This window comes from Oryctolagus cuniculus, chromosome 1 (genome assembly GCF_964237555.1).
Source record: "Oryctolagus cuniculus chromosome 1, mOryCun1.1, whole genome shotgun sequence".
In the NCBI taxonomy this organism is placed as follows: Eukaryota; Metazoa; Chordata; class Mammalia; order Lagomorpha; family Leporidae; genus Oryctolagus; species Oryctolagus cuniculus.
This window is the reverse complement of record NC_091432.1, coordinates 33,215,147-33,241,845: the sequence shown is the minus strand read 5'-3', so window position 1 is coordinate 33,241,845 and position 26,699 is coordinate 33,215,147. Positions and strand designations below refer to the sequence as shown.

The window sequence follows — 26,699 nt, the reverse complement described above, 5'->3', positions numbered from 1 at the left end:
ACTTTATTAACTATGTGAAAATTATTTTATAAAATATAAGCACTATGTAATCTGGAAATATATTTGTGAAATAATTCATTAAAGCCATATTGTATTTAAAGTTGTAAGTCAGGCTTAAAGATGATAAAATATCCAGTTTCAACTATTCCTATTTTTTATTTCACACTTATATTCATGAAAATACTAGGCACCCATGTAGTAATATAGATGGGGAGAATATATACTGTGTAATTTCCTTACCATTTCACTCATTTTCTTCTGTAAAGAATAATTAGAAACCTTGAAAAAATGTGAAAGAAAAAAATCATTAAGATTCTTTACTAGAAATTAAGATTACATGCTATAAAATGTGGCCTTTGTTGTCAATGCATCACTTTTTAGGGATTTTCTTCAAAATTTTATTTACAACTCTCATCCTTATTACAAAAGCAAAACATTCACATACTTACTAAAAACATATTTTGAGAACCTACTATATTAGATTAGCTATATCCCAGGTTCCTGGGATGCAGCAGTAAATACAACAAAGTCTTGGTCCTTCAGAATTTTCTTTCTAATTCAAGATAGTGGTAGTCCAAGACAGTTGTTAGTCCATATAAGCACTTTATTGAAGAACATAAAAATAAAAACTGTTTTAAAGAAACAAATCATTTCAAAACCCAGAGATTAACAGTCATAAACACTTTGGTTCTTCCAGCTCATTTGCTGAGGTTTTATATACTTATAAAATAGAGCCAGTGGGAAGTGATAAGAATAAATAAACTATTTTGTAGCCAATTCTTACTTAATATAAAAGAAAAACATTTTGAATCTTAATGAAAAATGGGATGGGAGAGGGAGTAGGTAGTGGGACAGTTTGGGGGTGGGAGGGCTGGTATAGAGGGAAGAACCGCTATAACCCAAAAGCTGTACTTATGAAATTTATATTTATTAAATAAAAGCTTTCTTAAAAAAAAGAAAAACATTTCCTTTCCATGACAATTCAATATACAACATAATTTTTTAGTCACTATGCAGTCCACTATTTAGTTTACCATAGTATACCCAATCACTTTCATTTTTATAGGTTTATCCAATTTTCAGTTTTCATTATTCATTTTAGCAGCATAAATAATAAGCAGAATTACTAAAATTCTTTCATTTTTATAGGCTTGTTACACAATGTGCCAGAAGACTGACCATGTTAAACTCCAACTACCCACATATGAGTGCCTATTTTCTTTTCTTTTCTTTTCTTTTTTTTTTAAAGGGAGAGGGTGTATTTATTTGAAGGAGAGAGAGAGAGAGAGAATCTTCCATCTGCTGGTTCACTCCCCAAATGGCCAAAATGCCTGGGACTGGGCCCAAAGTCAGGAGTTTCTTCAAGGTCTCTCTTCCAGGACTCTCAAGTAGATGCAAAGGTCCAAGCACTTGGGGCATCCACCATTGCTTTCCCAGGCACATTAGCAAGGAGTTGGATTGGAAGTGGAGCTGCCAGGACTTGAACCAGCACCCACATGGGATGCTGATGCTGCAGGCCGTGGCTTTAACCCACTGTACCACACAGTGCTGGGCCCTTCTGTTTTATTGATAATAGCCAATATAATTGGACTGATATATTTCACTCTCTATGCCACAGAGTTGGCCCCTTGATATGATATTTCATTGTAGTTGATTTGCATTTCCCTGATAATTAGTGATCATGACCATTTTTTTATGTACCTGTTGACCATTTGTATGTCTTCCTTCGAGAAACATCTGTCTATATCTGCTGCACATTTAGAAAAAAATTTTTCATTTATTTAAAGGCAATGAGCGAGAGTGAGAGATTGAGATTAAACAGGAGAAAAAGAGATCTTTGTCCTTTGGTTCACTCCCCAAATGACTACAAAGGCCTGGGCTGAACAGGCCAAAGCCAGGAACCAGAAAATCCATCCTGGTCTCCTACATGGGTGGCGGAGGCACAAGTTCTGGGACCATTTTTCACTGCCTTCCCAGGGGCATTAGCAGGAAGCTGGATTGGAAGCAGAGAAGCCAGAGCTTGAACTAGCACTCCGATGTGAGATGCTAGTGTAGTAAGTAGCAGGTTAGCCTGCTGTGCCACAACGCCAGCTCCCTAGTGTCCATTTTTAAATTGGATTATTTATTTACTTTTTGCTACAGATTTGAGTTCTTTTTATATTCTGGATATTAACCCCTTGAAGGATGCATAGATTGCAAATATTTTCTCCTATCCTGTAGTTCTCTTCACCCTGCTGATTGTTTCCTCTACTGTGCAGAGGTTCATTGTTTTGAAATCCCACTTATCTGTTTTCACTTTTATGTTCTGAGCTTTGGGGGATCAGATCTAGAACATCTTTGCCCTTTCAGTGTCCTGATGTGTTTTGTGTTCTTCCACAAGTTTCAAGTCTCACACTTAGATCTTCAATTCATTTTGAGTTGATTTTTGCACATGGTGAGAGAAAGGTATTTAGTTTCATTCTTCTTTAAGTGGATATCCAAGTTTCCCAACACCTTTTATTAAAAAAAAAGACTATTGTTTTTCCAGTGCATATTGTTAGCACCTTTTTCAAAGGTCAATTGGCTATACATATTTGGGTTTACTTTTGTGATCTCTTACCTATTCCACTGGCTTATAGATCTGTATGTATGCCACCACCATACTGTGTGTTTTTTTTTTTTTTTTGACAGGTAGAGTTATAGACAGTGAGAGAGAGAGAGACAGAGAGAAAGGTCTTCCTCCCGTTGGTTTACCCCCCCCCCCAATGGCTGCCGCAGCCGGCACTCTGCGCCAATCCAAAACCAGGAGCCAGATGCTTCTTCCTAGTCTCCCATGCAGGTGCAGGGGCCCCCGCACTTGGGCCATCCTCCACTGCCTTCCTGGGCCACAGCAGAGAGCTGGACTGGAAGAGGAGCAAGCGGGACTAGAACCCGGTGCCCATATGGGATGCTGGTGCCACAGGCGTAGGATTAACCAAGTGAGCCACGGCACCAGCACCCATACTGTTTTAATTACCGTAGCTTTGTAATGTATTTTAAGGTTGAGTAGTATAACGTTTCTGTCTTGTTTTTTTTTCCTCAAGATCAGTTTGGTTATTTGGAGTCTTTCGTGGTTCTGTACAAATTTTAGTAGTGTTTTTACTAGTTCTGTGAAAAATGTCATTGGAATTCCAATTTCCAATTGGAGATAATATTTATGTTCTATGTATTCTATTATTTAAAAAAAGAGGATAGAATTTTGGATACTTTCACTATAATGTTGAATGTTTAAAAGATAAATATACCTACCATAATTTGATATTGCACAACATATACTTGTAATAAAACATGTTCCACTTACATGCAAATTTTATGTCTGTTAAAATTTTTAAAGAGAACATGGGTAAATTCCATTATAACCTTTAAGTAATGAATGCCTGTGTATCATAACTAAAACTCCAAAAGCCATAAAAGAAAAGAAAGCAGTCAGCATGGTGGTGCAATGGGTTAAGCCATTGCTTGCAATGCCAGCATCCCATATGGCTGCTCCATTTCCAACGCAACTCCCTGCTAATGTGACTGGGAAAGCAGCAGAGAATGGCCCAAGTCCTTGGGACCCTGCATTCACATGGGAGAACAGGACAAAGCTCTTGGCTCCTGGCTTTAGTCTGGCCCAGCCCCAGCCATTGCAGCCATTTGGGGAGTGACCAGAGGATGGAAAATCTCTTTCTGATTCCCTTTAACTCTGACCTCTGACATTCCGGGGAAAAAAATAAAACCTCTCCTCCCCACCCTCCTGTAACTTTGCCTTTCAAATAAATAAATATATCTTTAAAAAAAATAAATTAATTCATGGCAGAAATTAGCTGAACAATAAAAAATGAAGACTATTTAAAGTCCAAATCACTACTAAGAGGCCTTATTTCTATGAAAATTTAAAAACACAGAAATAGGGGTCAAAACACCAATACAAAACAAAAATAATCATTAACAAGTATTTCGCAGAAAAATACAAACGGCATCTTAAAAACATTGACTCATAATCAATAAGCATGATGTATTTCACCATTCTTTTAGATCTCCTTTAGTTTATCTGAGCAATGTTTTTATAGCATTGGTATAAAAGTGTGACATATTGTTAAATTCATTCCTGAATATCCCTTTACCTTTTTTTTTTTTTTTTTTTTTGACAGGCAGAGTGGACAGTGAGAGAGACAGAGAGAGAAAGGTCTTCCTTTGCCGTTGGTTCACCCTCCAATGGCTGCCGCGGCCGGCGCAACACGCTGATCCGAAGCAAGGAGCCAGGTGCTTCTTCTGGTCTCCCATGGGGTGCAGGGCCCAAGCACTTGGGCCATCCTCCACTGCACTCCCTGGCCACAGCAGAGAGCTGGCCTGGAAGAGGGGCAACCGGGACAGAATCTGGCACCCCGACGGGGACTAGAACCCGGTGTGCTGGCGCCGCAAGGCGGAGGATTAGCCTAGTGAGCCGCGGCGCCAGCCATTCCTTTACCTTTAATGTTGTCATAAACTGTATCAGGACTGTATTTCATTTTCTGATTTGCATTATAATAGAAATACACTTGCTTTCTGTATACTAACCCTATATCCTATGACCATGCTAAACTCACTTTTTAGCTTTAGAAGCTTCTTTGTGGGTGCTACCAGATTTTACATTTTTATATTCTGTCTGCAATGAAAGATAATTTTGCTTTTTACTTTCAATCTGTATATCTTTTATTACTTTTTATTGCTTTTTTATAGAATTCTATATTGGGGGCCGGCGCTGTGGCATAGTAGGTAAAGCCGCCACCTGCAGTGCTGGCAACTCCAAGCTGCTCCACTTCCAATCCAGCTCTCTGGATCATCTTAAATTAAGAAAGGAAGCAGAGTAGGTATTTAGCCTTATGGTTAAGATGCCTACATCTCCACATCAGAGTCCCTGTGTTTCATTCCCAGCCCTAGCTCCTAACTACAGCTTCATGCAAAGAAAGACCTTGGGAGGTGATAGGGATAGCTTAAGTGGTTGGGTTTCTGCTGCTCTCATAGGGATTACTGTGTTCAGGGTACCCAGCTTTCCTGGCTGATGGGGTATGTGGAAAGTGAATCAGCAGTTGAGAATGCTCCTTCTCACTCTTAAATACATAAATAAACCTTTTTTTAAAAGAAAAGAAGGAACTAAACCCCCTATAATTTCTTTCAATAGTCAGATAACCATTATGACTTTCTCAACAAGAAAGATATTAGTAAAATATTATATATTATCTTTGTCAAGTTTAAATACTTTCAGGGCCGGCACTGTGGCATGTCAGATAAAGTTGCCACCTGCACTGCCGGCATCCAGTATGGGCTCCAATTCAGCCCTGGCTGCTCCTCTTCCAATCCAGCTCTCTGCTAATGCACCTGGGAAATCAGTAGAAGATGGCCCAAGTCCTTGGGCCCCTGGCACCTGCCTGGAAGGCCTGGAAGAAGCTCCTGGCTCCTGGTTTCGATGGGCCCAGTTTCAGCCATTGTGGCCATGTGGGGAGTAAACCAGTGGATGGAAGACCTCTCTCTCTGTCTCTCCCTCTGCCTCTCTGTAACTCTGCCTTTCAAATAAATACATACATTTTTTTTAATGTTTAATGCTTTTTATCTTTATGGCATATCCATTTCCATTAGGATTTCAAGATGCTACATCACTATCACAGAAGAACTTCATTTTCATGATCGCACCCTAATAATTGCACTTTTAATCAGCTCTTTAGTTCTTCACATTGTTTCACTAATAAGTGTACTCACACAAGTACCATAAACACTCAAAATGTAGAAACAGTGTAAACTTTTTTATGTGCATAATCTTTTTTTAAAGATTTATATTATTTATTTGAAAGACAGAATTACAGAGAGAGTAGAGAAATGTCTGCCATCCACTGGTTCACTTCCCAAATGACCCCAACAATCAGGGCTGAACCAGGCTGAAGCCAGGAGCCAGGAGCTTCCTCTGGGTTTCCCATGTGGGTGCAGGGGCCCAAGGACTTCAGCCATCCTCCATTTTTCCCCAGGCACATTTAGCAGGGACAGCTGGATCAGAGGAGCAGCCAGGACTCAAACCAGCACCCATATGGCATGCCGGCACTACAGGCTGGGGCTTTTACCCACTGGGACACAGCGCTGGCCTCCTACATAACATTTTAATCTTAACTGTCTTACCTTTACAAATTCTGCATATAATAGATAAAATAATCCTTCTCTAACTGTAAAAACTACAGGGCATCAATAATATTCAAGCTATAAATACACAGATTATGAAGATTTAAATTTTGACTCATCCAAGCAACAGACCTCAATCCAGGAGAGCTATGATTACTTGAAGTAGATATTCGAGTAGTTTTAGCCATAGAAATACCAATTTGCAACTAATTTCATTGAAATATGTACTAAAGTGATAGGTCTTCCATCATTATGCTGAAAAACAGACAAAATTCCAGGATTTTTAAATCAAGCAACCCTTATATCCACTTGCCCAGGCCTATGTTATAGCCAGTGCTCAAAAAGCTGTAGATCTCACCATAACTTTGTACCTATTGTATTTTGAATTAGGACCTAAAACATTTGAAATATTTTGGAAACTAAAACACTGTGAAAACTAAAACATTCTGAAAACTGATCATTACAGTATCATTGTGAAGTTAAGCATCATTAACCTTCTAAGTTAAAGATTAACAATGCCAATCCCTTCACAATGATATGTCACAACTATATATATCAATGATTTATTATTATCTCAATAGTTCTAGTACTATTTAATTTCAACTAAAAGTTTCAAAACTGCACTTATTCCATAAGCCTTGCACCAAAGAGTACTAAAACATCTAAACACAAAACTGAGAAAAACAAGAAATAAAAATTTATTCACATCTTTCATTGCCTCTATAATAACAGAACTACCTGTTGTTATAGTAATGATCTTACTCTCAAACACTGTATTTTTAATACCAATCATATATCCTTTATAAATTGAAAGATATTCTCAGATCAGGAAAACTAGGAAAATCTATCACCAATGGATCTTGTTTAAAGGACTGCTAAAAGAATTTCTTCAGACAAAAAGGAATTGATATCAGAAGGGGAATGAAAAAATGAGAACTCTGGGTAAATATAAAAGGCTATTCTCTTGACTTTTTAAAATTATGTTTGACAAACTGTAACATGTCTGCTGTGATGTTTAATGTACAGAAGTAATATTAAAACATGAAGTAGAGAGAGTAAGGACCTAAATGGTAGTAGGGTTTCTGCACTCCACTTATAATAGTAAAATGCTGATATAAATAGACTGTGACCAGTTAAATGTGTGCATGTGTATATATAAATAAACATAAAAATACATATTTTTATCCCTAGTATAACCACTATAAAAATTATAAAAGAAATATACCAAAAAAATACACCTCCAAGTCCTTATTCATACTCATTCTACTAAGAGTGATTTTTGGGGCCAGTGTTAGGGCATAGCAGTAAAGCTATTGTCTGCAATGCCAGTATCCCATATGGGTGCTGGTTCATGTCCCAGCTGCTCATTTCTGATCCAGCTCCCTGAAAATGACCTGGGAAAGACAGCGGAGAATGGCCCAAGTGTTTGGGCCCCTGTACCCATATGTGAGACCCAGATGATGCTCCTGGCTTCTGGCTTCAGCCTGGCTCTGTCCTGGTTGTTGCCAGCAGGTGAAGATATTTGTTTCTATCTCCCTCTGTCTCCCCCCTCCCTCTCTCCTTCTCTGTAGCTTTCAAATTAATGAATAAATCTTTTTTTTTAAAAAGAGTGATCTTTTCAAGCCTTTCTTTGATTCACTAATTTTTCACATTTTCCCCACTTTCGTTTCTTTGTTTATATATACACACTCTTCTCCTCCCCAACCATATGACAATAAGTTAGTAACCATCAGAAAACTTTGCCCCTAAATACTTCTTACATTTTCTAAGAATAAGGATTTCCTTCTATATAATCATAATACCAGCATTATACCCATATAAATTTAAATTTAAATATTTAAACTTCCCCAATTGTACTCTCAATTTTTTTGTTTTGTTTTGTTTTTAAATGCTGGCAAAGTTTTTCCTTCACCCAGTATCCAAGGAAGTTTCAAGTTCACATTTGGCTATTGTTATCCCTCTATTATTTTTTAAATCAAAACCAGCTTCCCTTTCTTTCTTTCTTTCTTTTTTTTTTTTTCTTTTTGGTGGGGTGGGGCAGAGGAGAACTGGGTTTCTTTTTCAGGACAGTGAAGCTTGAATAGATCAGGACTGTTGCTTTATAGAATGTCCCATATTATAATTTTGTCTCAACATTTCTTCAGAATTAGATTTGGGTTAATATTTTTGGCAAGAAGATTAGGTAACCGAAGTTATGTATCCCTCATTGCAGTGGATCCACTGAAAGGCTAAATCATTGACACTGCTAGATTCGATTATTTGACTAAGGAATATTTTGTAAAAATATATTTTGTTCTTCATAATGTATTATACTTTGAAATTATGAGAATATCTTCTACCCCCAAAATCTTTTACTTTTTATTTCATTTTGTTTGTAAGTTCCAAATGGGCATATATTTATCTTTTTTATTCAGTGCTATATTGCCCAAGGCTGAAAAAGTGTTTGATATAGAGTAGAGCTTCAATAAATACATATTCAATTAATCATCATTAGTTGAATAACTGTATTCTCAGTGCAAAAGTTCTATTTTCCTAGTCTCTGTATATGTGGAAAATCAGTGTAGTTACTGGCACATAGTACAATTTGATTAATGCTCTTTTAATTTTTAAAGATCAAGGGTAAATCAATTATAATAAATAACCCTCATTTGTTTGCCTCATGTATAATGTATTAAAAACTATATTTAATTATATAAGAAATAATATGTGGGGTAGGGGCTGCAGCATAGCAAGTAAAGCCATTGCCTGTACTGTTGGCATCTCATACGGGCGCTGGTTCAAGACCCGGCTGCTCCACTTCCAATCTAGGTCTCTGCTGCGGCCTAGGAAAGCAGTGGAAGATGGTCCAAATCCTTGGGCCCCTGTACCCACATGGAAGACCCAGAAGAAGCTCCTGGCTCCTGGCTTTGGATGGGCCAAACTCTGGCCATTGTGGCCATTTGGGGAGTGAACCAGCAGACTGAAAACATTTCTCTCTCTCTCTCTCTCTCTCTGCCTCTCTGTGATTCTGCCTTTCAAATAAATATTTTTTAAAAATAAATGAGTTGGGAGGCGGCACCGTGGCTCACTTGGTTAATCCTCTGCCTTGCGACGCTGGCATACCATATGGGTGCCGGGTTCTAGTCCCGGTTGCTCCTCTTCCAGTCCAGCTCTCTGCTGTAGCCCAGGAAGGCAGTGGAGGATGGCTCAAGTGTTTGGGCCCCTGTGCCCACATGGGAGACCAGGAGGAAGCACCTGGCTCCCAGCTTTGGATCAGCGCAGCGCCGGCCATAGCAGCCATTTTGGGGGGTGAACCAAAGGACGACCTTTCTATCTCTCTCACTATCTATCTGTCAAATAAATAATAATAATAAATAAGTTACTTTAATATTTCTTTTTAAACCAAAAGATGAAGCAAAACTTGACACTTGAATTTGAAAGACTCCCAGAGAAAATGTACTTGTATTAAGGCATGGAATATATCATATGTAAATTTTTGTCAGCTTTGCTTTCGTAGCTTATATGTTTAATAGCATTTAACTAATATGATGCTAAAATATCAAATTCTTCTTTAAGCAACACTAAGCTACTTTACCTGCAATGTTTTCAATGTCTCCTTCAATCCTTCTATTTCTTTTTCTTTTATTTCTGTAGCAAGTTGAAATTTTCCCTTTAAGTAAAAAAGTATATTTCAATACTTTCTAATGCAAACAATATCACATAAAGGTAAAATGTAAGAGCTCAGGAGCCAAAAATCTTTATCTTAAATCCAGTATTTTACAGGCTTTAAACCAGTATCTGTACTACAAAGTATATTTATGATACAGGACCAGTAGAACCAACTGTATTTTAACTAGTAAGATACAGGTGCATTTGTCTTTTGACTATAAGGATATGGGAGAATTTTTAAACATCTTTTGCTAAAAATAGAGACTATAGATTATGTTATACATAGAATATTCATTGATATAATATATATTAATTATTAAATAACTAGAGAAAATAGTTAGTGCCAGATAAATAGCTGGGTTCATTAGATGTATCTCCTCTGCACCCACATACAGACCAAGTCATTTCAGTATTTTTTTTATTCAAGAATATAATTACATTGAAATAGCACTTAAAACATACAGTTAATAGAAACACTGCAGTACAGGAGAAAGAACATTTATGTGAGGCTCAAGAGGTATGGGTTCTAGTTCCACCTTTGCCATGGCAAGTCATTTTATCCTGTTAGGCTTCGTTATTGTCAACTGTAAAATGACAGAAGTCAAGCTGGGTACTTTCTATTTCCAGGATTGTAAGCATTCAATGGTCTTCACTGGTTTATTACCAATGCTCTTTTTACTATGGTGAACAATTTAATCAAATCCAATTAGCTATGATTAAATTTTTTAAAAAATTAATACATACCTTTTCTTCTTCCAAGGCACACATCTTCATTTGAAACTGATATATAATTTTTAAAAGTAAAACACAGGTTAGTAAACTGTTAACAGTGATTTACACTGGTTAATGAGACTAAAGAAACATTTAGATGTCTATGTTATTTGAACTTAATATAATGTGAATAAGCTACTTCCACATTCAGAAAAATATAAAAGGAAAAGACCAGTGACCAGAGTAAATGAACAATTTAATCACATTGTTTAGAGATACTGATAGTTTTACCCTACAGAAGTTTTTTCCTAAATGTCTGAATATTTTATCATCTACTCCTAAATAATAGCATGTATCATTTTCTGAAGGTACAATTTTATGAAATCAGTATCATTTATATTTATATTGGTAGTATTTGATATGAAAAAAATTTAGATGTATTTGACAGTCTAATAAGTAATGAATTCTCAAAATGACATTTTAAAACAGGAAAATGAAACCACATGTGGCCAAAGGAGAATAATTTAATATTGTAAGCATCACAGAAAATGAACAAAATTGTCAAGAAGTAAAATTCTCTTTGGCACTGGCACCCTGGATTCTAGTCCCGGTTGGGGCGCCAGATTCTGTCCCGGATGCTCCTCTTCCAGTCCAGCTCTCTGCTGTGGCCCGGTAAGGCAGTGGAGGATGGCCCAAGTGCTTGGGCCCTGCACCCATATGGGAGACCAGGAGGAAGCACCTGGCTCCTGGCTTTGGATCAGTGCAGCGCACCAGCCATGGTGGCCATTTTGCGGGGTGAACCAAAGGAAAAAGGAAGACTTTTCTCTCTGTCTCTCTCACTGTCTAACTCTGCCTGTCAAAAAATTTCCCAAATTCCTCACTTACTTATTCCTCACAAGAGCCCTGAAAAACAAATTTAAAAAAAGGACATAACAGCACTTTCTCCATTACCTGTCAGGTAACTGAGAATTCTTACCTTGACCAAAGTCCCTTGTGATGGCAAAGACTAGATTTGCTCTCTCCAAGAGAATACTATGCCCCATTATTGACTTCTGCTTCCTACCTTTCAATTAAACCCACAACTTTGGGCCTATTTCAAATTAAGGGATGAAAATTCATCATTTGTTTTAAAAAATTCATACTAAGCTATCAATAACCTTAACCTACAAGTGATTTAAATTATATAGGTTTAACTCTATATGTGTATTTTTTTTTCTAAACACACATACTTGCATGAAGATGAGACAAAGAGAGGAAAGGAAAAAGAAAAATAAAGATGGTGGGATAGATGAAAAGAAAAAACTTCCAGAGGATATTTTTGCATCAGCACATTTTCTTAAACCAATGTTTTCTAAATACAGACTGAAGAGAAATTTGAGACAGTCAAAAGAGCTATAGAATTTAAATAAACTGAATGTATTGTTATTCATTTCCTTTAAATTTTTTTTATTTTTTTCCATTTTTCTACAGGTATTTCTTCATTACTGCCAACTGATATTTATGGAGGCTTCAGCATGTGATACTACCTCTCCTCATCCTTTACACCTGCCTGGCTGCATCTCAGCTGTTCATCAGTATTAGGACTCAGTAGGGAAGGTAAGATGCTAGTAAAAGTGAAGAGAGAAAGGGAAAAGGGAAAAGAAGCAATGAGCACACACAAATCCTATTAACCTAAGTTATTTAAAGGACAAATGAGAACATGTTTTCCCATGTCCATGAAAACAGTTTTACTCACTTCCTTTATACTATCATCAGTTATGACTCAAAGTATCTGTATTCATTTCCTACATACCAAAATACCCATTTTTCCCTTTTGTTTTCTGTGGGCATGAAGAACAGCTTGTCATAATATTCATAAGAGGGAAAGGAAATATAATATTTAAAATTGAAGTGTTTGTCTATCCTTATGAAATTACCTGCTTTTTAAAAACTGCCATTGCTTCCTTGTGTTGCTTTACTAATGTTTCCTTCTGATTCTGAAGAGATTCCTATTTTAAAAATTATGAGAAGTTAAAATATAAGTTCTAGCAACTCATTTTTAAATCTTAATCAGGCTTACAATTTAAATGAGAGTTAAACATTTATTGAATATATTACTTTATGCTCTGGAAATGCAACTCTACACCAATTATTTAAAAATATTTTGCCATGAAATTTTCATACAAAAATTCTGCTTCCAACTGCTTCTCCAAGACAAAAAAATCATTACTTTTTAAACATCTAAACTCTTGGCTTGCTCCAAAACTTTGTTCAAGAACATACATTTTGGCCAGCGCTGCAGCTTACTTGGTTAATCCTCTGCCTGTGGCACTGGCACCCTGGATTCTAGTCCCGGTTGGGGCGCCAGATTCTGTCCCGGATGCTCCTCTTCCAGTCCAGCTCTCTGCTGTGGCCCGGTAAGGCAGTGGAGGATGGCCCAAGTGCTTGGGCCCTGCACCCATATGGGAGACCAGGAGGAAGCACCTGGCTCCTGGCTTTGGATCAGTGCAGCGCACCAGCCATGGTGGCCATTTTGCGGGGTGAACCAAAGGAAAAAGGAAGACTTTTCTCTCTGTCTCTCTCACTGTCTAACTCTGCCTGTCAAAAAAAAAAAAAAAACATATATTTTAATCAAAAGTTATTAAAAATTAGTAGCCCCAGTACACAAGCACACTATAGTCCTAAGCTTTCCAGGGAAATCCGTTTTATTATGTAAGACATATGTCACCTGTCAACATATACATCCTTAACTTCATTGAAATAAGTTTTTTGCAAAATCAAAACCACCACAGAGCATTTCTGTAAAACATGTACATAGCAATTACATTTCTCTCTCTCTCCCACTTTTAGTGGAATTGTATGTTCTATTTTTTACATTCAAGATAACTTTGAAGCTGTTCTTTGGGGGTCAGAATTGTGGTGCAGCGGGTTAAACCACCGCCCACAATGCCAGCATCCCATATGGGCACCTAATGTGCCTGGAAAAGCAGAAGATGGTCCAAGTCTTAGGCCCCTGCCACCCACGTGGGAGACCCAGATGAAGTCCCTGATTCATGGCTTCTGCCTGGCCCAGCCCTGGTCATCGCAGCCATCTGGGAAGTGAACCAGCAGATGAAAGATCATTTTCTCTCTCTCTCTTCTGTATCTCTACCTTTCAAATAAATAAATCTTAAAAAAAAAAAAGCTTCTCTATTATAATTTTCATTACTAAAAATGCCTTAGGTCTAAAAATGGCAGACACTCAAATTTTTCTGTTATTTGCCTCTAGATTTCTAATTATATTTACTCAGTAATAGCCTCTTATGACAACAGTTGCAAATTAAATACTCTTACCCCATATCTCCTCCTATTCTTTCAACAGTTATATCAAAATTATAGCTTTAATCAATAATCATAACATGGATTATATATTATATATTATATATTTATATATTATGATTATGTATTATTCAGTGCTGAATCACATATTACCCCATGATTGCATTTTTTAATCTGCTAAACTGTTCATTTTTCTGAGGTCAGTAATTACTTTAAAGCATTTTAATTCTCATAGCTAATTTAAAAATATAACACTCAGGGCAAGATGCCTGTGTCCCACATCAGAGTAGATGAGTTTGATTCCCAGCTCCAGCTCCTGACTCCAGCTTCCTGCTAAGGTAATCCTGAAAGACAGCAACGATGGCTCTAGTAATTGAATTCCTGCCACCCAAATGGGAGACCTGGATTGGGTTGCCAGTTCTCAGCTTCAACCCATACCAGTTCTGGCTGTTGTGGGTATTTGGAGAGTACACACCACTGGATGGGAGCTTGCTCACTCTCTCTCAAGTAATTTTTAAAAATATAAATATAATATTGCCTCTCTCCAGATCTATCAATTGGTTCAAATACTCAGATGCAAAAAAAAAAAAAAAAAAAAAAAAAAAAACACACCAAGTAAACAAACAAAAAAATGGAGAAGGTAAAGTGAGAAGATCCCAAGAATTATATACAAAGTCCCAAACTGCACAGGAAATCAGATATATTTTAGAAAAGTTGTGGAGAAGGCTATCTCCAGCATTTTTCCTGTGAAAATAAAATAGTTTATAATCCAGTCCTACAAGCAAGGAAGGAAAAGAGTAAGTTCACAGAAGACTTCAATGAGAGGTTCTTTGAAGAGTAAATTCTGAAGATGTGACTTCTACCTCTCTATTCATTTTTTTTTTTTTTTTGACAGGCAGAGTGGACAGTGAGAGAGACAGACAGAGAGAAAGGTCTTCCTTTGCCGTTGGTTCACCCTCCAATGGCCGCCGTGGCCAGCACGCTGCGGCCAGCGCACCGCGCTGATCCAATGGCAGGAGCCAGGTACTTATCCTGGTCTCCCATGGGGTGCAGGGCCCAAGCACTTGGGCCATCCTCCACTGCACTCCCTGGCCACAGCAGAGAGCTGGCCTGGAAGAGGGGCAACCGGGACAGAATCCAGCGCCCCGACAGGGACTAGAACCCGGTGTGCCGACGCCGCAAGGCGGAGGATTAGCCTAGTGAGCCACGGCGCTGACCTCTATTCACTTTTTGTGAACAGCCCTAAATCCAAAAATAGGATATTTTAATATGCAACGAAATTGGAATCTATTACCAGATCTCCAAAATAGGCTTAAAAAGGCAGAATAAACTTACAGATTAAACAACAAAATGCTCCTATTATACTCATCAAGCACCAAAAGAGAGAGCCTCTTAGTAAAGACATCTGCTATGAGCAGAAGAAAATGGAAAAAAAAAAAAAATGAGCAAATCAATGGCACTACTGTGGTAAGAAAACATGCACTCAATTTCTTATTTTATCCTCAAACTTGTAAAGAGAGATTTCTCAAAAGAGTAAAAAGACTGACTCCTTCAGGTCAGTGAACTACTTAGACAGTGGGCACCTCTAATAATCCATAGGAACTCTTCCTGTTTCAGCCTGTGAGTGTTACTATTGGGTTTCCATGTGAGAAGTAGTTTTTCCTTTTTTATCATACCCACTAACTTATTAGATAGGTAAGTATTACATAATAAGAATTGCAAAATTAAGCTCTCTCCTGGTATTTTTTAAGATCTGTGGGGGCTTACATATTCATAATCTTATCATAGCTAATTTGGACACTGACTTACTGATACCTTGTGAACGATCAAGCCAAATTGAAGATGATGAAGTGACATTCTTTGTAGAAAGTGTTCCTGATGTTGACAAGAGGGTTCAGACTGACCCATCTAAAGCTGTACCTACCTTTACAAAATACCTTAGAACCAGAAGCCAAAGAAGATTAAAGCCAATAGTCCAACAGCCTTAAAAGAATCCTACCTTATGCCAGTCTTTAAACATTGTAGTTCCCCAATTAAGAAACCCAAGGTGTAAAGAAAAAGATTTGTTTGGATCTTGAGGTCATAAATAAAATAACCGTTTTAGCAACTTCTTTGTGGTACTGAGCTCAAACCCTTTTATATTCAGTGTTACCCTAAAATACATTACTTTAAGAGGCAGCGTTGTGTGTAGTGGGTAAAGCAACCACCTGAAATCCCAGCACTCCATAAGAGCACTAGCTCAAGTTCCCTGCTAATGAGCCTGAGAAAGCAGCAGAGGATGACAAGGTGCTTGGGTCCCTGCACCCACATGGGAGACCTAGAATAAGTTCTGGCTCCTGGCTTCAGCCTGGCCCAGAGGGAGTGAACCAACAGATGGAAGATCTCTCTCTCACTTGCTCGCTCGCTCTGTAACACTGCCTTTCAAATAAATAAATTAAAAAAATACATTATTTGGAACCAGAGCTATGGTGCAGTGGGTTAAAGCCCCAGCCTGCAGAGCCAGAATCCCATGTGGGTGCTGGTTCAAGTCTCAGCTACTCCTCTTCCAATCCAGCTCTCTGCTATGGCCTGGGAAAGCAGAAGATGGCCCAGCATCAGAGACCTGGAAGAAGCTCCTGGCTCCTGGCTTCGGATCAGCTCAGCTCTGGCCATTGCAGTCATTTGGGGAGTGAACTAGCAGAATGGAAGACCTCTCTCTGGCTCTAACTCTTTCAAATAAATAAAATAATTCTTTAAAAAATATATTACTTTACCACTACAGACACATGTCCTACTGTCTATAGTGTCCAATTAGATCAAGATAGTTAACATCTATTTTTTTCTGGGAAAGTTAATTCACCTTGTCATAGTTGTGCTTAAGCACTTACTAAAGATCCTTAGAGACCTAAAATTTGCCTAAACTACACCTACATAATATGTGAACAATGGAGTGGGCTTTGTACTAGTGGTTAAGAAGCCAGTTAAGATACCTGAGACCTCTACAGAGCTCCCTGGTTTGATACCCAGCTCTGACTCTCAATTCCAGCCTTTTTTTTTTTTTTTTTTTTTTTTTTTTTGGACAGGCAGAGTGGAGAGTGAGAGAGAGAGACAGAGAGAAAGGTCTTCCTTTGCCGTTGGTTCACCCTCCGGCTGGCACGCTGTGGCCGGCGCACCGCGCTGATCCGAAGCCAGGAGCCAGGTGCTTCTCCTGGACTCCCATGGGGTGCAGGGCCCAAGCACTTGGGCCATCCTCCACTGCACTCCCTGGCCACAGCAGAGAGCTGGCCTGGAAGAGGGGCAACTGGGACAGAATCCAGCGCCCCGACAGGGACTAGAACCCGGTGTGCCGGCACCGCTAGGCGGAGGATTAGCCTAGTGAGCCGCGGTGCCGGCCAATTCCAGCCTCTTGCTAATGGAGACCCTAGGAAGCAGCAGGTGATGGCTCAAGAAACCCACTTAGGTTCCTATTACCTACACAGGAGACCTGGATTGAGGTCCCAGCTTCTGTACTCCACCTGGCTGTTGTGAGTATTTAGCAGGGGTGGGGATGAACCAAAAGTTGGGAGGGATTTCTCTCTAATAATAATAAAATTTAAAGAACAAAACAATACTTGGACAAGTTTTAGCTAAGTTCTTTTTTTTTAATTTTGACAGGCAGAGTTAGACAGTGAGAGAGAGAGAGACAGAGAGAAAGGTCTTCCTTTCATTGGTTCACCCCCCAAATGGCTGCTACGGCTGGCAATCAGAAGCCAGGATCCAGGTGCCTCCTCCTGGTCTCCCATGCGAGTCCATCCTCCACTGCCTTCCCGGGCCACAGCAGAGAGCTGGACTGGAAGAGGAGTATCCGGGACAGAATCCGGCGCCCCAACTGGGACTAGAACCCGGTGCCGCAGGCGGAGGATTAGCCTAGTGAGCCGTGGCGTGACTAGCTAAGTTCTAAAGATGAGAAGAGCTCAAAGACTAACTCTATTATTATTATTTTTAAAAAGTTTATTTGAAAGACAGAGAGAGAGAGATAGGAAGAGACAGAGAGTGAGCTTCCATCTGCTGGTTTGTTCCCCAGATGGCCACAATGGCCGGGGCTGGGCCAGGCCAAAGCCAGGAGCTTCTTCTGGGTCTCCCGCGTGGGTGCAGGGGCCCAAGCACTTGGACCATCTTCTGCTGCTTTCCTAGGCACATTAGCAGGGAACTGGATCAGAAGTGGAGCCACTGGGACGGGATGCTGACAATGCAGATGGTGATTTAACCCACTGTGCCACAGCACCAGGGGCCTTCCTAATTGTCTTTAAGCTTTCTACCTATTTGTACTTCCCTTAATACTCTAACAGAATTCTACAGAAATCATCAGGGTCCAACTCTTTCTGTCTTAACCTCAGATTCAGTGGCAAAAGCCACTTTCTGATCAAAGGACAATATTAACAAAAGCCAAACTATGAGAGGCTTCCACTGATTTGGTTTAAAGATTGGGTTTAAACTTGATGATTCTTCATACTGTACAATCCTTGTTGCTCATTGAAAATATGTTTCTCAGCAATCAAGTTCACCCCTATGAACTTCTGTTATGGGAAGCAGGTTTCTCAAGCAGTGTCTTAACTGCTGTACCAAATGCCCACCCGAAGTTCTTTATATATATATATATATATATATATATATATATTTTTTTTTTTTTTTTTGGACAGGCAGAGTGGACAGTAAGAGAGAGACAGACAGAAAGGTCTTCCTTTTTCCATTGATTCATCCCCCAATGGCCGCTGTGGCCGGCGCACCACACTGATCCGAAGCCAAGAGCCACGTGCTTCCTCCTGGTCTCCCATATGGGTGCAGGGCCCAAGCACTTGGGCCATCCTCCACTGCCTTCCCAGGCCACAGCAGAGAGCTGGACTGGAAGAGGAGTATCCGGGACAGAATCTGGCGCCCCGACCGGGACTAGAACCTGGGGTACCGGCGCTGCAGGCGGATTAGCCTATTGAGCCGTGGCTCCGGCCTTTATATTTTTTAAACTCTTTCTTTTCCTCAAAAAAGGAGAAATCCATAATGAGCTAGTTACTGAGCAATGAATGTGTCTCAAACAAATTGATTAGAAACTCTCCCTAAATTAAATCTATGTTTAATCTTATTTGTTTCTAGGTCAGACTTTGAAACTGAAATGGGAAAAATATTAGGCAGGATACACTGCAACAGCCTTAACTGACCCCTAAATTAACACTCATTACCAGAGGTAAAAGAAACCCAGATGACAGAACTCATCCTACTCAGCAAAGCTTGCCAATTGTTAAGAGACAAGAGAATTAAATTAACCCTAATAGCAGCTATGCCTTTGGAATACTGTAGAGACAATGAGAGTTCCCAGCCTCACCAGAAGTCCCAATTTCAAATTGTCAACAATCTTAAGGGCTCCAAAGCTTGCTAAGGAGGTGGCTATCATAAACCTACACTAAAAAAAAAATAAAAGATAAAGGAATTGTCCTAATCTCATGACACACTGTCCTGGCCCCCATGATACCCCAAAATCCAAAATTTTGGAAAGATCTAAAAAGGCTATTTTGGAATACCCAAAACTGGCTCCAAATTCCACAAAGAAAACAATGTAAATTACACAAAGAAAATCTCTTGCAGGACACTTTCAGGACAGACACTTGGTGGCACCAGAGGACCTCAATGGAACTTTGCAAAACTTACTTGAAATTACCAACTGAATGAGGACAAATGACACTACACTCAACTGGCACTGGTGAGATATTTTATTGAGATGCTGAGTATCTAATCTGTCATCAACACCATCCCAGTGAGATTGTCACTCTTGTAAATTCAAGCCCCAGGATGCCTATACACACCTACAAATGGATTTTCTAAAAGTAACTCCTGCAAAGCGTTCTGAATATATTCTTAACACTGCTTACTTCTCCTCAAGATGGACTGAAACTTTTTCTTGCCAGAGAGCTACAGTTCTTCGGCAAAGAAAAATTGCTTGATTTTGTGTTCCCAACCCGAGTCTCCCCGGGAAAGGCTTTCATTTTTATTGCAACTATTTCCAAAGCTTTGTCATTTATTTAGAAAATTCACTGCCCTCAACATCCTCAATCTTGAGGGAAAGGGGCACACTAAGTCTAACACTTTTAAAACTCATATAAACAGGGGGAAGGAGGGAGGACAGGGGCAGCACTGTGGAGTAGCAGGTAAAGCTACCGCTTGAGGTGTCAGCATCCCATATAGGCACCGGTTCAGGACCCAGATGCTCCACTTCCAATCTAGCTCCCTATTAATGCACCAGGGAAAGCAGCAGAGGATGGCCAAATACTTGGGCCCCTGCACCCACATGGGATACCTGGAAGAAGCTCCTGGTTCCTAGTTCAGATCAGCCCAGCTCCAGCCATTGTGGCCATTTGGGGAATGAATCAGCAGATGAAGATCTCTATTTGTATGTCTCTCTAACTCTGCCTTTCACATAATAAAAATAAAAGCCTGCCTCCTTAGCACAGCAGGCAATGCATTAGTCTCATAAAAATAAATATATAAAAAAAAACTCATATGACCAAAAATATTACCTCCCAACTTCCAAGACCATGAAGTCTATGCTCTCCTATATTTAGTGGCTGTCACCATACAAACTTGTTAGACACTGCCCTATGAAGTTGGCTTTTGGACATTTCGTTACTTTAGACAAACCTAGTAAAGTATTCCAAGGGACTCATGCAATTATATTTTAGCTTTATTTCACCAACAGATAGAAGCTGCCTTTCCTCTACATATCCTAAAACTCAGAGACAGTGTCTTCTGGAATGGAACAGTGAGACAGAGAAACACACACACATGCACACACCTGGAAATCATGCTGAACACAATCCTATAAAGTACTCTGACTGCTAAACTCTAGGGCATAGATCCTTGGATTCATGTCTCCTGGATAAACAGATACTAGGTTTCCTTCTCCAATACCTGGACTGCCATTCCAACAAGAGATTTTAAACTAAGAAATCTTAAGAAAACTTCATCATTCAAGCTTTCTAAATCAAGAAGGAAACTACATGATATAGACAAGCCTCTACCCAAGTCTACAAAATAAGATTTAGAAAAGAGGTCAACAAAGTTGGACCTAGGGGCCAAATGTAGCTGGCTGTTTTTGTACAGCTTGTGAGCTGAGAATAGATTTTACATTTTTTTAAGTTGCTAAAACACAACAAATATTTCAAGTCCCCTGAAAATTCCATAAAGTGAAATTTCAGAGTCCAAAATAAAGTTTTATTGGAGCACTACCACATTAATTCATTTAAGTACTTTCCATAGCTGCTTTCACACAACCAGCCATTTCACGGTTGGGACAGAGACCAAATGGCCCAAAAAGCCTGAAATATTTACTGTATGACTTTGAAGAAAAACCTTGCCAACCTCCAATCTAGATAACCAGAGCAATAGACTACAGTGCTTTGGCTTGCAGGCCTTTGTCCTTTATTTTCCTAAATATTTGTTTTCCTTTTTGTTAACAACCCAGAAACTCAAGGCTGGTGCTGTGGCATAGCGGGTTAACGCCCTGGCCGGAAGCACCAGCATCTCATATGGGTGCTGATTCGAGATGGGAAATGCAGCAAGGACTTTCTATGAAAGTTCCTGTTTTTCTACAAGTTTGTAAAGGTAGGAATCTGGCTTTAGTTACCCTTAGATGGAATGCAGCTCTAAAACATTTGTTAAATAATGTATTCTTCCTCAGCAATTTGAAAGCTATCTTTACCATTCACTAAATTAGACATCTAAATCTATTTCTAGACATTTACGTTCCACTAAATAACTAGTCATGTACATTACTAATAACTGTAATTATTGCTTTATAACATAGTATGCTTTATTATTATTGCTTTATATTGTTCTATATCATAGTATATTAAGAACTGAATATGGCTATTTCACCCTCATCTTTTTCAAAAACTTTCCAGCCATTCTTTTTTTTTTTAAAAAAAAAAAAGGATTTATTTGACAGGTAGAGTTACAGATAGTGAGAGGGAGAAACAGAGAGAAAGGTCTTCCTTCTGTTGGTTCACTCCCCAATGGCTACAACAGTTGGAGATGTGCCGATCCAGAGCCAGGAGCCAGGAGCTTCTTCTGGGTCTCCCATGTGGATGCAGGGGCCCAAGGACTTGGGCCATATTCTACTGGCTTTCCCAGGCCATAGTAGAGAACTGGATTGGAAGAGCAGAAGCTGGGACTAGAACCAGTGCTCACATGGGATGCCGGCACCACAGGCGGAGTATTAATCCACTGCACCACAGTGCTGGTCCCTGTGGCCACTCTGATGTGTTTATTTCTACACAAGCCATAGAACCAGTTTAAGGAGTCCAAACACACTCGTGATATTGTATTATATTAAACTTACTGATTAAATGAAGGATTCTGATAACTTTATGGTGTTGACATTTTGAAATTGGTTTGAGCTTCAGTTTATATATAATATTTACCTGTTCTTTCTCCTCACACAGGTCCATCACTCATATAATCAAAACCTGGGTACACTCTAATATTCTGCACAATGTTGCAGATCCAGCTGGCACCAAAATTCCAATCATTTCTGGTGATGCATTCTCTGTCACCTGAATACTGATGTTATTTCTAAGTACTTGTTTTCAATATTGCCAGATAATGAGAAGAGGGACTAACATTAAGCTTTAATTTTTAGTTTTACTTTGGTGAAAAGGCATAGGAAGCACTGTGTTATAAATGCTTCAATACAGTTAAAGCTAGAGAGAAAGAGCTGAACTATTTTTTCCTATTTGGTTACAATATGTAACACACTGGGAAAATATTGTACTGGTTCTGAGTTCTTTAAAAATATTCTCACTCCCTTATAATACAAAATATTTCTCAGATGTAAAATAGTTCATAGTTGTTTTCAGAGTTACCTCTCTATGTTAATATTGAAGAGAATAAAACAAAAGTTTCATTCTCAGTTTTCTGAAGGCCAAAAGTAATGAACAGTTTTAGTTGGAGTTTCCATGAGACTTTGTTTAAAATAATGCACTCTCTCACCAAATATATTTATGAAATTTAAAAGTTAACTTTGAAATATGGATTACAACATATTTTTAAATTAATGTTCATCTGGGGTTAAAAAAATACTCACCTTTTGCCATTTGAGTTCTTGTATTTCCACAATAATTTTGCCGATTTGTTCTTCATATTGAGTCTCTGCTTCCTATGAAAATGAGAAGTTTTAAGACTGTCAGTTTCAGCTCTTTCTAGAGATAGAAAGTTATCTTCTCACCCTTATAATGAAAAAAAGCTGAACAAATTGCAAATTAAATGGATAAATCCTCAGGGAACTGAGGTCTCAGAACAATCAAGTAACTCAAAATCTGAATAGACACATGCCTGCAGGAAAAAAATGGAACCCTAGCGTCTACTTACACCTTCATAAGGGCTGCTGTAAGCACAGGGGTACCTTGAGAAGCCTTGAAAGAGGGAAGTTTCTACCCTCTGGAAGACTTTTCTTTAAGGAAAATCACCAGGTTCTTTCAAGAAAGTGGGGCAGAGTGCTGAGAACCTTTCCCCTGCAGTACTGACTGTGGAGAGGAACAGCAAACACAAGCCATCTTTCCTGGCTCCTCTCCAGTCCAGCGCCCATAATCTGTAGGGATCAGAGCAACAAAAACTATAGCTAAGGCCACTAGTGGAAACCTCTGCAGCTTGGAAAGGGGAACAACACTCACCACTGAACTCTATCTAGACAGATCTGTCATCCTTTTCTCCCAGAAGGAAAGAAAAAAGAAAGCCTTAATCTATGAGGGCAGGCCAATAAAAACTACAACCTGAGAATGTTTGTGAAAACCCACTGCAGCTGCACTGAGGAGTGGACAAACAGAATAGCTCTATTGTAAGGAGAGGCAGGAATACGCCAGTTTTTTTTAAAAAGATTTATTTTATTTATTTGAAAGACAGAGTTACAGAGTGGTAGAGACAGAGAGAGAGGTCTTCCATCCACTGGTTCACTCCCCAAGATGGCTGCAACAGCCGGAGCTGTGCCGATCTGAAGCCAGGAGCCAAGAGCTTCTTTCGGGTCTCCCACGTGGGTGCAGGGGCCCAAGCACTTGGGCCATCTTCTACTGCTATCTCAGGCCATAACAGAGAGCTGGATGGGAAGTGGAGCAGCAGAGACTTGAACTGGCGCCCATATGGGATGCTGGCACTTCAGGCCAGGGCTTTAACCCACTGCACCACCATGCCGGCCCCAGGAATACTCCAGTTAACAATACTAAGCATCATGTTAGGAAGAGGGACCAGAACACTTATGAAGATCTCATCCTGAGGCTGAGGTTTACCTAAGACTGCAGCATTTAAGAAAAAGAGGAATGAGAGAGGGACGAGGACGAGGGGTGGGAGTATGGGGGGGAGAGGCATGGTGGGAAGAATCACCATGTTCCTAATATTGTAATTATGAAGTGTATGAAGTTTGTAACTGTAAAGATGTATAGTTCTGCATATATTCCTATGGACTTACTTCTAAGAGTACAACTTAAAAACTTGCCATGGACCCTAAATCCCCTTAAGCTGGTTGGTAATAATAACATCTTTTTTTTTTTAAAGATTTGTTTATTTGAAAGTCAGAGTTACATAGAGAGGGGAGAGACAGACAGAGAGAGAGAGGTCTTCCATCCGCTGAATTGGGTTCACTCCCCAACTGGCCCAACGGTCGGAGCTGCGCCGACCTGAAGCCAGAAGCCAGGAGCCTCCTCTGGGTCTCCCACATGGGTGCAGGAGCCCAAGGACTTGGGCCATCTTCTACTGCTTTCTCAGGCCATAGCAGAGAGCTGGATGGGAAGTGGAGCAGCTGGGTCTCGAACTGGCACCTATATGAGATGCTGGTGCTTCAGACCAGGGCATTAACCTGCTGTGCCACAGCACCGGCCCCAATAATATCTTAAGTGTTAAAATGATCATATGGATAGGATTAAATATTAAAGGGATCATATAAATGGATTAGCTGCCTTTCTAATAATAATAGATACAATTAAAAGGGAGTGAGTCCAACATGGTAAGCAGTCTACACAGCAGACTCATAGAATGACGATCACTTTATTTATTTATTTTTTTGACAGGCAGAGTGGACAGAGAGAAAGGTCTTCCTTTTTGCCGTTGGTTCACCCTCCAACCAGAACATCACCCAGCTGCTGGAGGTGTGCTGTGTCAGCCATCACCATTGCCTGGTGTTGGGGATGGCAGAAAGGGGCGACCTCTGTCAGCACATGAAGGGCTAGGACGGCATGCTTCAGCCCGAGGCCATGGCCATATTTGACCATATCCTGGCAGCCATGGACCATTGCCATGCATAACGCATGGTGCACAGGGACCTCAAGCTGGAGAACCTGCTTCTGGAGTGGACCTGAACGTCAAGCTGGTGGACTCTGGGCTCAGCTGCCAAGTGGCCAAGGACGTGCTGGTGTACGGCTTCTGCAGGACCCCAGAGTACAGCGTCCTGGCGGTGTTCCAGCCGGAGGCCTAGGACGCCTTTGTGGCAGATATCTGGAGTCTGGGCATGATCCTCTTCACCCTGATGGCGGGGGCCATGACCTTCATCAGGGGGGACCTGGCAGAGCTGCAGGACTGCATCCATAGGGGATGCTATGAGCTGCCCTGTGTGGTCAGCCCGGCCCTGGAGGAGCTCCTGAGCTTGCTGCTAAGCCTGGACCAGTGTCAGAGGCCTACAACAGAACTGGCTCCGCATCACTGGACTACCAGTGGTCCTCCCCCACCCCCCTTTACAGAAAGAAGCTGAGGGTAAGGAGGTGGTGCAGCCCTTAGGAGTTCCCAAGGACCCAGAGGCCCAGGAGTACCTGAGGGCCTGGGTCTGCTGCCAGGCACCGGAGCTGCAATGCCATCTGGCTCTGGCCGCCCCAAACCCATGTTTCTGCTGTTCCTTCAGGCAGAATCTGAAGCAGGTACAGCCCTGTAGGCACAGCGCACATTGGGCAGGGGCCTCGCCACACAGCCCCGCAGTTATGTGGGGTATACCTGCGTACACATCCTCAAGGGAGGTCCAGTGTATGCCTGCCCTTGTCACCTCTGAGTCCCTATCACCTCAGGGCCACAGGGAACCCAAGCCAGAGCCAGAGCCTGATGCCGCTACCGCAGCCTCCCTGCTTGCCTCTCCCCTCCCTGGACAGCTGCAAGAGCAGAGGAGTCCTGATGCCAGCCCAGGCCTGGAACCTGTCCCTGTGGCCACACCCTCCAGCCCCTGCCCCAGCAGCAGTGGGGACCCTGTGGTGCCAAAGGTCCCAGCAGCTGAGCCTGAGGAAGCTTCACTGCCTGTGTCTCAAGCAAGGGCTGGCAGGGCTCAGCAGGACGACTGGCAGGAGGGTCATCAGGTTCCTCTTGCAGGCCTGCTGCATCCTGCCAGCCCCAGCCAGTGGCCCTGGACCCCGCAGGCAAAGTGGCCCCCGGGTAGCCTACCTCAAGGCATGTCAAGAACAGGGGTCTGCCAGCTGAGCTGCCTGAGGGTTTTCACTTGCTTGAGACTTTTGTGTGCTTCTCATAAATAAAAATCATAACTGTATAAAAAAAACTAAGTACTATTCTCATAAAAAATGCAGTAGGCTCGTTTGTTAGTAAACTAAGTCTATAAACGATATAATCTAATTTTCCATTTTTATTATTGGTATGTTTTCCTTGAACTAGTCATCTTCCCTGTGTTTCTGATTCTATAATGATCAAATATATTGTACTATATGCATATATATCCTAAATTTGACTTATCAAAAATGCTAATGCTTCTATAAAAGTTTTAAATAAATACTAAATGTTAATCACAAATATAGCAGAAATAATAAAGTATCTCTGAATCATCCAAACAAACAAAAGAGAGAGAGAGAACAGGGAAGGAGACACGGCTGGGAGAATGGTAAAGACAGATTCTCTGGAAAGTGACATAAATGGAA

General features: G+C 40.3%; 1 protein-coding gene across 13 annotated transcripts in view; it reads right to left on the bottom strand.

Annotated features, from left to right (window-relative positions):
* The window catches only part of CCDC73 (coiled-coil domain containing 73), a 153,404-nt gene that overhangs the window by 59,824 nt on the left and 66,881 nt on the right, over window positions 1-26,699 (bottom strand). For 6 of the 13 annotated variants that reach the window (XM_051825570.2, XM_051825535.2, XM_070071711.1 and 3 more), the window contains 5 exons: window positions 22,892-22,963; window positions 12,423-12,494; window positions 10,540-10,575; window positions 9,722-9,796; window positions 241-279 (listed from right to left, as the gene is read on the bottom strand). In XM_051825570.2, coding sequence (XP_051681530.1) covers window positions 241-279; window positions 9,722-9,796; window positions 10,540-10,575; window positions 12,423-12,494; window positions 22,892-22,963 — 294 coding nt within the window. Of the gene's footprint in view, window positions 1-240; window positions 280-9,721; window positions 9,797-10,539; window positions 10,576-12,422; window positions 12,495-22,891; window positions 22,964-23,175; window positions 23,323-26,699 lie in introns of those variants that run through there. The other 7 variants (XM_070071725.1, XM_070071729.1, XM_070071699.1 and 4 more) reach the window with 7 other exon arrangements.